At 42.8% G+C, this 16,415-nt stretch overlaps 1 protein-coding gene across 1 annotated transcript in view; it reads left to right on the forward strand.

Moving 5' to 3' along the window:
- Positions 1-624: 624 nt before the first annotated feature.
- Positions 625-16,415, forward strand: part of LOC143935282 (BPI fold-containing family C protein-like) — a 51,736-nt gene continuing 35,945 nt past the window's right edge. The window contains exons 1-4 of the mRNA XM_077459031.1: positions 625-792; positions 6,666-6,787; positions 8,672-8,783; positions 11,391-11,519. Of these exons, the coding sequence (XP_077315157.1) occupies positions 6,679-6,787; positions 8,672-8,783; positions 11,391-11,519 (350 nt within the window). The 5' untranslated portion in view covers positions 625-792; positions 6,666-6,678. The remainder of the gene's footprint in view (positions 793-6,665; positions 6,788-8,671; positions 8,784-11,390; positions 11,520-16,415) is intronic.

Raw genomic sequence — 16,415 nt, forward strand, 5'->3', positions numbered from 1 at the left:
CCCTCTAATTGCAAATTTTAACACTTGTGATCATTGCTGGCTGCCACTGCTCTGAACCCACGTTATACCACACCATATTGGACTAGAGAGGCCTCATTGAGCAACAAGGAGATGTTAAAAGTGGAAGGGAGAAGTTGCAGTTTAAGACCAAACTGTGAAGTTTCGGGGAGCGGAGGAACTTCACTTTTAAGGAGCCTCAGTATTCAGGAGGGGCTCTAATTGAGATGTGATTGTGTCCAAAGTTTAATTTCCAAGTCTTTCTTGTTACCTTGGGTGACCTGTAGAGATCTCTGCATTAGCTTACTCCGTGGCAGCAAAGAACAATGTAGCTTTGTACTATTTACAAAGCTGGTGATTTCATTGCTATGCCAAACAATGTCATAGTGATGAATGTAAATTTTATTCACAGCATGCTATAATGGATGCACATGGCATCTTCTGGAACAATTACATTTGTTTTATAGAAACGTTATTAAAGCTATGAAAATTAAACAAAGCACGTTCCTAAATGTAATTCTAAATTCCTGGAATAAAATAATGGTTGTTATATGTATCACCTTATATTGTTTTACTATTACAAATTGCCATAAATACAGATGTTATGTCACATGCGATTTGCTCCTCCCTATTCCCACACCCAGAATAAAAGAAGAAGAACCAGATCAGTCATTGCAGTAATAACCATTTATTAGCCTATTGTTCATGTCCTGTACATATGTGAAGCAGCATTACTTATTGCATACAAACACTGGACTGAGAAGCCCTGGAATTTTCTGTCCTTTTTTTATACAGGTAAGTGTTTTCTATTTGTATGTGTGTGTAAAGGGGTTTTACGGCTCAACTCAGCTCACTTAAAGCCCCATACACACTATCAGATTTTCTGCTGATTTTTGTCTTCGGATTTACCAAAACCATACAATATGAGGTCAAACCTTATGAGTTTCAATTTGTATGCAATCAGGCAGGCCCTTGCACTACATGGTTTTGGTAAATCTGAAGACAAAACCCAGCAGAAAATCTGATAGTGTGTATGGGGCTTAACACGTTGAGCTTTTTGTCCTTTATAGGAAGTATGGCTGTGGTGTAATTGAGCATTGGGCTGACGTGCTGGGTGTAAGTCAGAAGGACCATGTCCTATTAACCTTAGTCTGGAGCACAAGGCACTAATTTTCTCTGTAAACCAAAGTCAATGAAAAGTCACAAAGTGTTAATGAGGTCTTAGAACTCTACTAATTCTGTGTGACATACCATAATTCGTGCCATGTATGGTGGCTAACAAGACATGTTACATTCTGTAGCCAATAGTGTCAAAACTATCACCAAGCTCTTGAGGAACACGCCCCATCACAGGAGGTATTTTGTTAAGAGATGCCAAGATTTATAGAGAATTCTACAGGTCCCTTCTGAATCCTGTTACTAAACAATGTCTCTTAATCTTGCTTGTTGAATTTAGCTGTATGTCTGACTTTCTCTTTATAATCATCTCCCCAAAGCACCTCAGTTAATTATGTTTGGAGGCCCTTTTCAACATTCAGTCATTTTGCTCTAAACAGGGACCTTATACTGTTTTGAATCAGAAAAGGGCTGGCGACTTGAATGCTCTTGAATAAAAGTCCTTAATTTCGTTACATGGGTGCACGGGTACAGGCTATGCTGACGCGTTTTGGCTAAGGGTCTTTATACTGTTTTGCCTGAAAAAACAGCTGCCCATATTACCTTTGTTCACTGCCACATACAACTACACCATTCAGCCCCACCTGCTCCCTTCCTTGCATCACCGACACCAATGGCATTGCATCCTGTGACACAGCACCAAAAAACCTCATCCCATGGTCACATTCAATTAAACAGTTATTGCTGATGACAAGCACTTACACGGAGGGTTCATCTACAGCAGGGATTCGCAATAAGTGGGCCTCCAGCTGTTGCAAAACTACAAGTGCCATCATGCCTCTGCTCTGGGTGTCATTCTTTTGTCTTGCTATGCCTCATGGGACTTGTAGTTCTGCAACAGCTGGAGGTCTTCTAATTCCATATCCCTGATCTACAGAATGACCACCTGATTCTCCATGCAGTTCCCCCTACACCTCTACTAAAGCACATATAGTGTGACCACTCCTGCCTGTTTTGCTGTGTTGTTCAACTGACAGCAAAATTACATGGGCACACTCAACAATTCACATTTAGTCTATTTCAGGGCAATATATTTATCTTCACAAGGAATTATTAAATGTGAATATGTTTGCTAATGGTAAATGAGAAATGCATTCATCCTTTTGCTAACTGTTGCATTGAAGAACCTACCATTACTACAGTACTGAACAAGGGCATTGAATAACTTTGGGACAACATGCAGAAAGCATGACTGATAATAAGCACTACTTGCCATCAAACCATACAAGCCTTGCTTATGGTAACCAGTACATGGACGGGTTGAGTAACCTAAAAAAGGTCAGATGTGTATAAGCACTCTAATGTAGTATTTATTTGCAGTCTGACCAGCATAGTATACAGACATAAAAAATGGAGGGTGACACTGGTTACACCTAGAAGTTATGTAATTCAACTATTAGCATTATAGAAGCATTGATATAAAAGGTGTATTCACCACCTTCTGCTTCATCTGTTTCAGTCATTGAATTTGCTACAAAATGACTAGAGTATTAAGGTACCATTGCATACGGGTATTTGGAAATGTCACACATTCTCTAGATCAGTGTTTCTCAACTCCAGTCCTCAAGGCGCCCCAACAGGTCATATTTTCAGGATTTCCCTCAGATGAAATGGCTGTGGTAATTACTAAGGCGGTGAAACTGATCAAATCACCTGTGCAAAATAATGGAAATCCTGAAAACATGACCTGTTGGGGCGCCTTGAGTCCTGGAGTTGAGAAACCCTGCTCTAGATTCTTTTTAACAGTCATGGCTAAATTTATTTATTTCGATTTGCAAATGAAATTCATGTTTTATTGTTAGAACTGACATTGGGAATTCAACTTCTAACATACAGTACATAGTAACCCAGTAGGAACATAACCATTGGCTTAAAAGCAAAGTGGTAGGATCGCCAAAAGTTGTGCGAACGGCCAATGCAAGGAGGAAAAAGACACAATGGGGGTTATTTACTAAAGGAAAATCCACTTTGCACTGCAAGTGCACTTGAAAGAAAAGTCACTGTAGATCCGAGGGGGACATGCAAGGAAAATAAAAAACAGCATTTTAGCTTTGCACATGATTGGATGATAAAATCAACAGAGCGTCCACTCATTTCAGATCTACCCCTTAGATTGAGAGCGACTGCACTTCCGAGTGCACTTGCAGTGCAAAGTGGATTTGCCTTTCGTAAATAACCCCCCCATATGTTTCATAATAAACTAGAGGATGGTGGTAGGGTCCAGGGCATAGCTAAAGTAGGCTTGTAAAGTAGGTTATATGATATTAAAGATTTAGAAGAGGAGAGCAGTAGTGGAGTGAAAAAAAAGGGGGGAAAGAAAAGAGAGAAGGGAAAAATAGAGAGAGAAAGAGAAAAAAATGGCTAGATTTTTGATTAAAAACAAAAGTTATTGGCGCACAAATGAATAAAACCTTTTGTAGAGAACGCTTTGTCCAAATGTTAGGTTAATTGTTGTCTCAAGGAGGACCTGTAAATAGTCTCAATGTTCAGCTGCTAGACCACTTTGGACGTGGTGGAAGAAAGCAGAAATTGAACCATCAGAAGGACAGCGCATCAGAGAGACTCATAGGTTGATGTAAAAAGCATAAAGACAATTTATTAAATGAGAAAGATAAAAGACTCAATAAAGGACGTTTGATCCTCCTGGGATCTTGAAACCTTTACATCAGTCAATCACGACAATAAAACAACAGTTGCTTGATGACAAATTAGCCCTGGTATCTTCTATTCGTGACTTTGAGATGTTGGTGACTACAAGGCTGTGTTACCAATGTAGTCTATTGTGCACGTAGATAAAAGGACTGTGGGTGATTAACTTCCAGAGGCAGGGGGAACCAGTAGAGTTCATATACAAATGAAAATAAATGATTGGAACTGAGTTCCCAAAGTCACTCACTTTTATGAATGGCTGGACTGTAGGGCTGGGGCGCCGTCATGCTGGGCTGGAGGAGTGGAAGAGAAAGGGTCAATCCTGCTTCCTGTGCTCCGGGACGGGGGTGCAGTAAGCGCTGGAGAATGTTGGTCCAAGTTGAACACAAGGTGGCGTCCACCTTGTGTATCGGAGAGGCTTGGAGCGCAGCGCTCCGGTTCGCTTGCCCGAGCGGTTTGCGGGTCACTATTGGTCACGTGGGAGGCTCCGTAGCGAGGGGGGTTACCATGCCAACCGGCCTGCTAACATGTTTCGCGCGCATGCGCTTTATCAAAGCCCACAGTCCTTTTATCTACGTGCACAATAGACTACATTGGTAACACAGCCTTGTAGTCACCAACATCTCAAAGTCACGAATAGAAGATACCAGGGCTAATTTGTCATCAAGCAACTGTTGTTTTATTGTCGTGATTGACTGATGTAAAGGTTTCAAGATCCCAGGAGGATCAAACGTCCTTTATTGAGTCTTTTATCTTTCTCATTTAATAAATAGTCTTTATGCTTTTTACATCAACCTATGAGTCTCTCTGATGCGCTGTCCTTCTGATGGTTCAATTTCTAGATTTTTGATTGACCTGAAAATTTCCATATAGACCTGTGTGATCTGCCAACAATCACTAAATATTGAAATCCATGCAATCACAATTTATAATTCATTAAGATAAAAATAAAATCACGAGTTAATGATATGTCTGGTTTTAAAACTGATTCAGTAATCACTATTTTATTATGATATTATTATAATGTTGGGAAAATTTGCCATTGGGAATATCACTGAGATAAATCCAGAGAGCAGTCACGTCAGGTCCTCATTAGTAATAAGTGACCATTTTTTTTGTAATCGAGCAGCTTACAGAAAACTCCTGGCTCACCAGTAGAACAGTACCACAGGAAAAGAAATAGGGATGGGCAGGGAGTATAAAAATTAAAAAGGTTTGCATTTTAGTTTTATTTTATGGACAATATGCTTCAGCCATTCAGAAAATGCTCTTTACTGTAAGCTGCACCAGACATAGAACATTTATTTTCATATATCCCATAAAATGAAATATAAATGAATACAGCCTTATTCATATAGATGTCACCCAATTATATTGTATTTTTTTTTTTTGCTACCACATACACTGTGTGGACAAAATCTATTGCATTAGCATTCTGGGTCAGGTTTTGCTATGATGAGCAATTTACTTTTACCCTTAACCGCTTCCCGACCTCCTCAAGCAGATATACTGCGACAGAAGGGCATGTACAGGCAGATTAATGTACCTGTACGTTGCCCTTTAAGAGGCGGGTTGTAGGCGTGCTGGGAGCTCCATGAGCGTGATCGTGGGTCCCGTGGACTTGATGTCCGTGGGAGTACCCATGATCGTTTCACGGGGAGGAAGAACAGAGGAGTGCTAATGTAAACAAGCATCTCCCCGTCCTGCCTAGTGATAGTGTCACTGATCAGCTCTCCCTGTAATCGGGAGCGGTGATCAGTGTCGTGTCACTCACAGCCCCCCCCCCCCCACAGTTAGAATCACTCCCTAGGACACACTTAACCCCTACAGTGCCACCTAGTGGTTAACCTCACTGCCAGTCACATTTAAATAGTAATCAATGCATTTTTAATTGCACTGATTGCTGCATAAACGTGAATGGTCCCAAAATCGCGCCAAAAGTGTCCGATGTGTCCACCATAATGTCACAGTCACAATAAAAATTGCTGATCGCCGCCATTACTAGTAAAAAAATAATAATAATAAAAATGGCATAAAACTATCCCCTATTTTGTAGACGCTTTCAATCAATAAGTGCTTATTGCATTTTTTTTTTTTACCAAAAATATGTAGAAGAATATGTATCGGCCTAAACTAAGGAAAAAATTTTTTTTTTTACATATTTTTGGGGGATATTTATTATAGCAAAAAGTAAAAAATAATGCCTTTTTTTTTATCAAAATTGTCACTATTTTTTTGTTTATAGCACAAAAAATAAAAACCGCAGAGGTGATCAAATACCACTAAAAGAAAGCTCTATTTGTGGGGGAAAAAGAGCGTCAATTTTGTTTGGGAGCCACGTTACACGACCGCACAATTGTCAGTTAAAGCGACACAGTGCCGAATTGCAAAAAACGCTCTGGTCTTTGGCCTTCAAAATGGTCAGGGGCTTAAGTAAAGGAAATCTTTTTTGAAAGAACTAAGACAGCTAATATTACTACATTGTTTGGAAAAATCCTGCAACCATGGCTGTCTATGGTCTCTACACTTTTAAAATCACAGATTCACAGCTTCAATATTTTCCTTGATGTAAATTTCCTTTAAGTAAAATAAATATATATATCAACTTTACTACTAATAAAATATGTATGCACGCTAATTTATTCATGGCAAAAAGAAAAAAGTATTCATGCCATGTACAGTATAATTAAAGGATTATAATTATACAGGATCAAGACTTTATCTAACTGAATCCAATCAGCACAAAGGAAAATGATTATTTTCATTATCATTTTATTATCACATCCTGGGATGCTTTAATGTTTCAGAAGATACTAATACAATTAATTGTTCTCTACTTACAGATATAAGACAACAATGCTGCTGGCTGGCTCTGTGTTGTTCATCGTTCTTAGCTTATCTGCTACATGCAATGCGGACAATCCTGGAATAAAGGTCCGAATGACGCAAGATGTCTTGGAAAATGGTAGATAATAAGAAGTGTTTCTTTTTCAAGTCCAGTTATTGATGTGTACCTTGTTCCCTTGACTTTTTTTTGCAACCAAACAATAATCCCTTTACAGCAATATATTTTTTAACGTGAACCAATGGCCCGACTATGGACCATCAAGTATTTATATATTCTTAGCTTACAGTAAAGCAGTGGCGTCTCTAGGGGGTGGCTTTTGGGGCTATAGCCCCGAGCCTCTGCAGGGGTCATCAAAGGGAGGGGAGGTTCTCTGGGTACCCTGATTTAAGTGGGGGGCTCTCTGAGGACCCTGATACAAGGGGGAGGCTCTCTGGAGACCCTGATTCTAAGGGGGAGGCTCTCTGGGGACCCTGATTTTAAGGGAGAGGCTCTCTGGGAACCCTGATTTTAAGGGAGAGGCTCTCTGGGGACCCTGATTTTAAGGGGGAGGCTCTCTGGGGACCCTGATTTTAAGGGAGAGGCTCTCTGGGGACCCTGATTTTAAGGGAGAGGCTCTCTGGGAACCCTGGTTTTAAGGGAGAGGCTCTCTGGGAACCCTGATTTTTAAGGGGGAGGCTCTCAGGGGACTCTGATTTTAAGGGAGAGGCTCTCTGGGGACCCTGATTTTAAGGGGGAAGCTCTCTGGGGACCCTGATTTTAAGGGAGAGGCTCTCTGGGGACCCTTATGCAAGGGGGAGGCTCTCTGGGGACCCTGATGTAAGGGGGGGGCTCTTTGGGGACCCTGATGTAAGTGGGGAGGGCTCTCTGGGGATATATACACACACATATTACTGTATATACATGTGTATGCCCACCCAAGCGTATGACTTTTTTTTACTACGCAGCTATGGGCTCTAGCCCCAGATCTTTTCTAGACCTAGCAACGCCCCTGCAATAAAGAACTTTTTAAAACATGTCCTCTCTGGCCTTTGTAGTTGCAGACACTGTGAAGGAATCCATCCTCAAAATTTTCAGAAGTTCTTCTCTCGGCAGCTCAGCATCTCCTGGCCACCCTTCCTGTTATTGGCTGGAAACCATACCATACCATACTCATTTTAACTAATGGAGAACACTCCGTTAGCAAAATCAATAAATACAGGGCCTAGGGGGGTTCCAATGAACACAGACATAGGAAAGCATCAGAGCTTAGGCTGTCTACACCCATCTGCCAACACTAAATTTAGAATATGGACACTCCATCTTTAAAGCAGGGTCCTTACAGTAACTTTCCTAACAAAGCAATTTGGCCACACTGCGTGCAGTAATAAGGCTCTTGGTCATATTCCTCAAGGCAAAGCCTGGGTAGGAAGGGCCTTTATCATACCTCCCAACTTTTCGAGATGGGAACGAGGGACACCTCTTAGGAAAAGTATGTAGGCATAAGACACCCCCCCTGGCATGCCCCCTTAAAGAGAAACCTATACAAAATAAATGATTAATTAAACCTATAAGTTTTTATTTTTTTATATAGGCTTTTAAAATTTACAAATGCAGAAATTTTAAAATTGGATTAATGGTTTAGCGCTGTGAAACACTTTTTAAAAGATAAATAGCGCATTTTACATACAACTATAAAGATCAGACCAAAATGAGGGACAAATGAGGAGGAGCGAGGGGCAGAGGGACTTTGTTCCAAATGAGGGACAGTTGTGAGCTATGCCATTATTCAGAAGGTCACCTTGAATATGTATCCCCAGCATGCATCTCTGGTGCTTCACCAAGGCAAAGGGGCAGGGATAGGGGGAGTTCTGTAGTCCAGCCGGCAGTGCTGACAATGCTGGTTGAGATTTCAGAGCAGAAGGGGCACAGTGTTGTCAATTCAAAGACGAGGTTAGAAGCGCACTGTATGTCTGGTAGATCGGCAATTATTTTTCTGCACTTTCTTTTTCCTGTTTCCTACAGGTGTGAAATATTTAATTGATACAATGGTGGCAGAGATCTCTACGTATAATCTCCCAGATGTGAATGGAAGTGCAACAATAGATAATGATGAAATGTTATTTGAACTGACAAAGTAAGTTTACAGTGCATGTTGGGTCAAAAATAAATGTTTAGCTATGTTCTATCTATATGTACTATTATAGTAATGCTGAACCCTAGACAGATATAAAAGACACACATTATTGCAGCTCTGCACTATTCATATATTAATATATAATTCACTGTATTTTTAAATGCAAGCAGTGTAAGTACCTATATTTGACCTGGTATCAGCTTCCTGCAGTCCCTGCAGGACTGAAGTGTGAGTGGAAGCAGCAGAGCAAAAAGCTAATCAGTTCATCTGCTGCCAAAGAGCATGTGGACAGAAGGAGGAAGCAGAGTGACTGATAGCTAACCTCCTCTCTGTGCTGCTTCCCCTTCTACTGTCTAGTCCAAAACTGGGACTGGTCCAGACAACCTGAGCTCAGAGGAAGTGGGTTGAATGCCACTGAGGACATCTAGGGGAAGAAAAAGCACTGTGGGGAAAATCTCTGTATTGAAGGTGAATATTGCATAAAAATTAGGTTTTGTAACCTTTTAATGGGTTATTCCTTGTTATTTTATTATTTTGGGCTAGAGTTATACTTGAAACCTGTGTTGAAAGACATATAAAGGTGCATTGGTTTGAACCAGCACACATTTTCTATGTGAAATGACATGCATGTAGACTCTTTGACACATGTTTTCAATGCATTGTTCAATTTAGAATTTGGAGTGGATATGGTTACCACTCATTGACAAAGGCTTGTTAATACCTGTTGCCAATGCATCAGAATTATATAATAGGTGTTTAAAGCACTGCTTTTGGCTTTTATGCCCCCCCCCCCCCCCCCATAATACACTAGAAAAAACTGAAAAAATAGACATGTATTTTTCAAATGTACTGCACTAGAGCTGAGATGGGAACAGATGCTATTTCTATTATTTTGAAGTTGGACTCCTGCATTTTAGCGCGTTGCAACATGTACGTTAAAGAGCCTGTTTCTTGTGATCCTCTCTGACTTATGCCTCTTACAGACGATTGGACTTTCCGACAACAATACTGGGGAATTTTCTCCGAAGGGCGTTGTCTCATACTTGTCTTGCATACACACGGTCACACAATTGTTGGCCAACAATTACAAACCTAGTGACATACTAGACGTACTACCTAGTTTTTCAGCTCTTTAGCGCCACCCTTTGGGCTCCTTCTGCTAATTTCGTGTTATGTCCCGTACACACGATCGGAAATTCCCCCAGCAAAGTCCGATGAGAGCTTCTGGTTGGAAATTCTGACCGTGTGTATGCTCCATCAGACTTTTGCTGGCGGAATTCCCGCCAGCAAAAGATTGAGAGCAGGTCCTCTATTTTTCGGTCTAAAAAAGTTCCGATCAGAAATTCCGATCGTCTATACCAGGGGTGGCCAACCCGCGGCTCTCGAGCCGAATGCGGCTCTTTGGTCGGTTTCCTGCGGCTCTTCGGGCTGGTTCGGGCTGTGTCGATCGGTTTCCTTCGGCTCTTCGGGCTGTGTCGATCGGTTTCCTTCGGCTCTTCGGGCTGGTTCGGGCTGTGTCGATCGGTTTCCTTCGGCTCTTCGGGCTGGTTCGGGCTGTTTCATTGCGGTGACAGGCAGCCCGAGTCTCTGCACTCCTCCACTCCTCCCACACATCAACAGCCAATCAGCGTGTAGTGTCCCCCAGCCCGCCACATTTGAATACATAGGCGCTGGAGTGAGGCTGAAGGGGGGCAGAGGAAGGAGAAACACGCTGTATCTGAAGCCGATGAGATACAAAAAGGTATGGCCACAAGTGTGCAGGTTACTGATCTGTCCTCCCTTCTCCCTCTGTCTTGCTCTGTACTTTTTTTTTTTTTTTAATAACGTTTCACCTGGACACTGATAAGATCTGCTCAGCACATTCTCGGTCTGTTGATAGTGTGACACACTGCTGGCTGTTAACCATTTCAGCTTCTTTTCACTTATTTATCCAGCATGCGTATGATGTGGCTCTTTGCGGTAACTCGGTAAAAAATGTGGCTCTTGGTCTTCGTCTGGTTGGCCACCCCTGGTCTATACAAATTCCGACGTGCAAAATTCCTACGCATGCTCGGAAACAATTCGACGCATGCTCGGAAGCATTGAACTTAATTTTCTCAGCTTGTTGTAGTGTTGTACATCACCGCATTCTTGACGGGCTTTAGTTTACTTTGGTAATCTGCCCTGGCATTCCCCAACTTTAGATTTAAGCCCTCCCTTTGTTTATAATACTGCCATTTAGCAATTGTAGGATGTTCAGTCCCTTGAAGAACAAAGTCCAATCACATCAGTAACCTTTTCAAGCATTTCCTTCAATCAGTGATTCTTTAAGTATATATTTATAAGAAGGTAACTCAATAACAATGCTCTTAATGACATTTATTAATTCTTAGAATGACCATGCCTACCGTGGGGGATTATAAATTAGTTAGATACCCATTGCATGCATTTTTAACAAGAATTAACACAAGTACCTGACTGGTAAGTTAAATGTTATTCCATGTAATTTTACTTTGGTAACAACCCAAAGGGGAAACCCTTTAAAGACAATCAGCATTTTAACTGTATGTTGTGGGTTACTTTAATTATCTGTATGTTACATCTCATTTCCATTTGTATTTATTTCAGGATACAGATTGCGGATTTCAAGTTTGGGAACGTTTCCTCAAAGTTCGTCCCAGGAATTGGAGCTCAAATATCACTACATCGTGGAAACGCTGTAATCAATTGTCAATACGATATAAACAGTTGGTTGATGTAAGTTGTCGTTCCTGAATCTATGTTATTTAAATATGTAGCCAATTCCACCAATATCAGTAATTCTGCTTTGCATTGTTGTTGACAAGTTATTTTTTATGTCCCTGCGGAACTGTAATAGTAAGACCTTTACAAATGCATTGCCAATATTTCCAGCATTCTTCAACAGCCACAGCTATTACCAATCAAAATGATGATGCTGTGCCCCCTCTCACCTAGATTCCCATAATGAAGAATAAACACTTATGGGTTGATTTACTAAAACTGGAGAGTTCAAATTCTAGAGCAGCTGTGCACGGTAGCCAATCAGCTTATAACGCTGGCTTGTTCAATTAAGCTTTGACAAAAAAAATAAAAAAATAGAAACAGATTGGTTTCTATGCAGAGTTGCACCAAATTTTGCACTCTCCAGTCTTGGTAAGTCATCCCCTGAATTAGGAGCCCAAACTGCTATGGGAAATCTCAGTATTTGAAAGAGAATCACTAGTTCATCACTTTTCTCTTACATACTGTATTTGCATTTAGCTCTCTCTGATCTGTAGAAAGTAACACCATGTAGAAATACAGATTCCCGTCAAATTGTATTATTCTGCATAAATATGTTAAGGCGAACAACAAATACAAATAGTCAACTTGTATGGTTTTAAAACCAATTTGCTTAACAATCTGGGACAATCTGGCTTTGAAAATGCCAAGAAATAAAAGATGTCTTGGGTGATTTAACCAATCACTACCCACTTGTGGTTAAAAATGGGATTTTTATATACAGCTTACCTGTAAAATCCTTTTCTTGAGAGTACATCACGGGACACAGGAGCTTCATTACATAGTGGGTTATATAGGCACCTCTGGTGATTGGACACTGGTTGACCCCAATTAAGGAGAATTCATCCCCCCTATAACCCCTCCCATATGGGAGGCACCTCAGTTTTGTAGCAAAGCAATAAGAAACCACATAAAACCCAAGAGGGGCGGGAGCCCTGTGTCCCGTGATGTACTCTCAAGAAAAGGATTTTACAGGTAAGCTGTATATAAAAATTCAATTTTCTTGATCATACATCACGGGACACAGGAGCTTCATTACATAGTGGGATGTCCCAAAGCAATGCTCAGATTGAGGGGAGGGAGACACAGATCATAATTATAGACCGCCAGGGACCGGAGGACCTAAACTGCAGCCTGCAGTACACTGCGCCCGAATGCGATATCCTCTTGCCCTCTGACATCCACCTGATAGAATCTGGTGAATGTGTGGACTGATGACCAAGTTGCAGCCTTACAGATCTGAGCCAGGGAGGCCTGGTGATGCACTGCCCAAGAAGCACTTACAGCCCTAGTAGAGTGCGCTTTCACTGGAAAAGGAGGGATTTTCCCTTTAACACTATAGGCCTGAGAAATAATCTGTCTAATCCACCTTGAGAGAGTGGATTTTGACGCCGCCTGGCCCTTCCTAGGGCCTTCCGGCAAAATAAACAAGCAATCAGTTTTCCTTATCCGAGCAGTTGCTTGAAGATATATACTGATTGCCCTAACCACATCCAAAGTGTGCAAAGATTCTTCTTCTGCGGACTGTGGGTCCGGAAAAAAGGATGGTAGGATTACGTCTTGATTCAAATGGAATCCCAAAACCACCTTAGGTAGAAAGGACCTGTTGGGGCGCATGACCACTCGGTCGTTGTGAATAATTAGATACGGGTCCTTGCTGGAGAGAGCTGCTAGCTCTGATACTCTTCTAGCCATGGATATGGCTACTAAGAAAACCAATTTTTTAGTCAGGAGAACTAATGAAGCCAGATGCAAAGGTTCAAATGGTTGCCCCTGCAAAGCCGATAGAACCAAATTCAGATCCCATGGGCATACCGGAGGTTTGACTGGCGGTCTTATCCGCATAGCCCCCTGGATGAAAGCCCGCACCAGGGAATGCGATGCAAGTGGCTTCTGAAAAAACACTGACAGGGCCGAAATCTGCACCTTGATAGTGCTTATGGCCAAATTCATTTCTAGGCCTGACTGGAGAAAGGCCAAGATCCTGCTAATGACATACTTTCTAGGATGCCATTTCCTGAGTTCACACCAGGAAACATATGCCCTCCAGATTTTGTAATAAATAAGCCTGGAGGCCGGCTTTCTGGCATTGACCAGAGTAGAAAGGACTGGCCCCGAACGGCCACGGTCTCTCAGAATGTGGGTCTCAGCAGCCAAACCGTCAAATTTAGACTGTGTAAAGCAGGATGGTAAATTGGACTCTGTGAGAGCAGATCTGGCCGGAGAGGGAGGATCCATGGCCTGCCTACTGCCAACTTCATGATCTCCACTGTCCACGGTCGCCTGGGCCAAGCCGGGGCCACTAAAAGGACCGATTTTGTCTCACTCTTGAAAATCCGCCTGTCAATTTTCCACTCCTGGAATGAAGACTGCAGAAAGACACGGAACATGCTTTTCTGCCCAGACAAGTATGCGATTCACCTCTTTTTGCGCAACCAGACTCCTGGTACCGCCCTGGTGATTGATATAAGCCACTGCTGTGGCATTGTCGGACTGAACCCAAACAGGGAGACCTCGTAGTCTGTAAGACCACTTTATGAGAGCCATATAAACTGCCCGGATCTCCAAGATATTTATGGGCAATAGCCTCTCGATCGCAGACCATTTCCCCTGCGAGCACGTCTCCTCTAACACTGCTCCCTGCCTGTCAGGCTGGCATCTGTCGTGATAATCTTCCATGGAAGAGGAAGAAAAGTTTTGCCCTTCAGCAAATTCTTGGTTTGTAACCACCAGACGAGACTCTTGTGTGTCCCTGGGGATAGACGCATAGGAAGATCCAAGGCTTGGGGCTTCCTGTTCCAAGCCGCAAGGATGCATCTTTGCAGAGGCTTTGAGTGGAACTGGGCAAATGGGACGGCCTCGAAGGAGGCGACCATTTTTCCTAACAGCCTCATGCACAATCGAATGGGGGATGATCTCATGCCCAGAATTAGGCGCACCAGATCCCCAATGGCCAAGGCTTTTGGCCTTGGAAGAAACACCTTGCCCTGAGCGGTGTCGATGATCATACCCAGGTATTCCAACCTGGTGGCAGGCTGTAGGGACGACTTTTCTAGGTTTATAATCCAACCTAGGCGTTCCAGGTGTTCTAGCGTTCTGGTAACGCTGTGGTTCAGGAACGCTACTGTTTTCTCCATGAGAAGTAAATTGTCTAGATAAGCCATGACGGCTATACCCTGAGCTCTTAGGTTTGCCAAGAGAGGGTCCAGAATCTTTTTGAAGACTCGAGGGGCCATAGCAAGCCCGAACGGCAAGGCCACAAATTGAAAATGGCGCCGCTCTGCCGCGAACCTTAGATACTTTTGGTGTGCGGGAAAAATTGGCACATGGAGATATGCATCTTTGATATCTATTGATGCCATAAATTCTCCCCCTTGCAGGGAGGAGACCACAGTGCAGATTGACTGCATTCGGAAGGACCGGATGCGTAAAAACCAGTCCAGATCCTTCAGATCTAGGATAGGTCTGACACTTCCATTTGGCTTTGGAACGGTGAAGAGATTCGAGTAAAACGCTAAACCCTGTTCCTTTGGGTCCACTTCTACTATCACCCCCTGGGATAGTAAGTGATCTAAGGCCAGAAATAGCGGTTTTTGCTTTACTGGATCCCTGGGGATCCTTGACCTTAGGAAACGAGAAGGTGGAATCTCCTGAAACTCTAGCCTGTAGCCCAGAGATACCGAAGAGATCACCCACTTGTCCCAGATCTCTTCCCGCCAGGCTCCTGCAAACTGCAGGAGCCTTCCCCCCACTCGGCCGAGCGGGGGCACCCCTTCACAAAGAAGCTTTTGGGCTCTGCTTGGCAGGCTTTCGCCCCCAAGTCTTTTTCTGCCCCTGGGCTCGGCCTTGAGCCTTTCCTATAGAGGAGGGTTGAGAAGGCCGTTGCCACTGCTTAGAGCTTGATGTTCCGGGAGAGAGAGCACGCCTAAATGAAGGACGCTTGCTCCTTTTGACTGGAAGGAGAGTAGATTTACCTCCTGAAATTTTTTGGACGAATTTGTCAAATTCTTCTCCAAACAAATGTTCCCCTTTAAACGGGAACCCAATCAAATGCTTCTTGCATGACAGCTCAGCTGCCCAATTCTTTAGCCATAGTGTACCAACATGAGAGACAAACGTGATGCTTGTTGGACAGAATCCAAAATCACATCAATCATGAAACACAGAATATGAGGCAATTCTGCATAATTTTCTACTTCCTCACTGGGAAGAAGCCCAAGCATCTGCTTAACCTGTTCCTTGAGGAACTGACACCACGGCTGCGACTGTAGGTTGCACAACAGCGCTAGTCATGGAAAAGGAGGTTTTTAATAAGGTTTCCAGCTTCTTATCAGTTGGATCCTTAAATACCTGCGCATTATCCAAGGGACAAGTCAGGTTTTTATTCACGCAAGAAACAGCCGCATCAACAGATGGGACCCCCCACTTCTTGGTGAAACTTTCCTTCAGAAGATAATGCATAGAAAACCTTTTAGGAGGAGCAAACAGTTTATCGGGATGTCCCCAATCCTCATACAACAATTCATCTATTAAGGGATGAATTGGAAAGGAATAGGCAGTCTGTGGGGCTTTCCTGACTCCCAGGGAAGAAACAGAGGACGTAGCGACTTCAGCAGCAGGCATTCTGAATGTGGTACGCACCAATTCAGTATAATACTGCACCTGCTTTCTGAGCGCCTGGGAGGAGGGGTCTCTCTCCTCTTCCTCTGCCTCATCCGACAGCTCATGATCCCTGTCCCCAGACAGGGATCTCTCCTCATTGTCAGAAGAATCATCTGAGAGAGGAATTTCAGCAGAGGGAGGGGATCTACCCCGTTTCCTACTATCTTTCAGGGAAGCAGAAATAAAATT

The sequence above is a fragment of the Lithobates pipiens genome, unplaced genomic scaffold, assembly GCF_037356315.1.
Source record: "Lithobates pipiens isolate NorthernLeopardFrog02 unplaced genomic scaffold, aLitPip1_a1.2 Scaffold_28, whole genome shotgun sequence".
NCBI classification, from domain to species: Eukaryota; Metazoa; Chordata; class Amphibia; order Anura; family Ranidae; genus Lithobates; species Lithobates pipiens.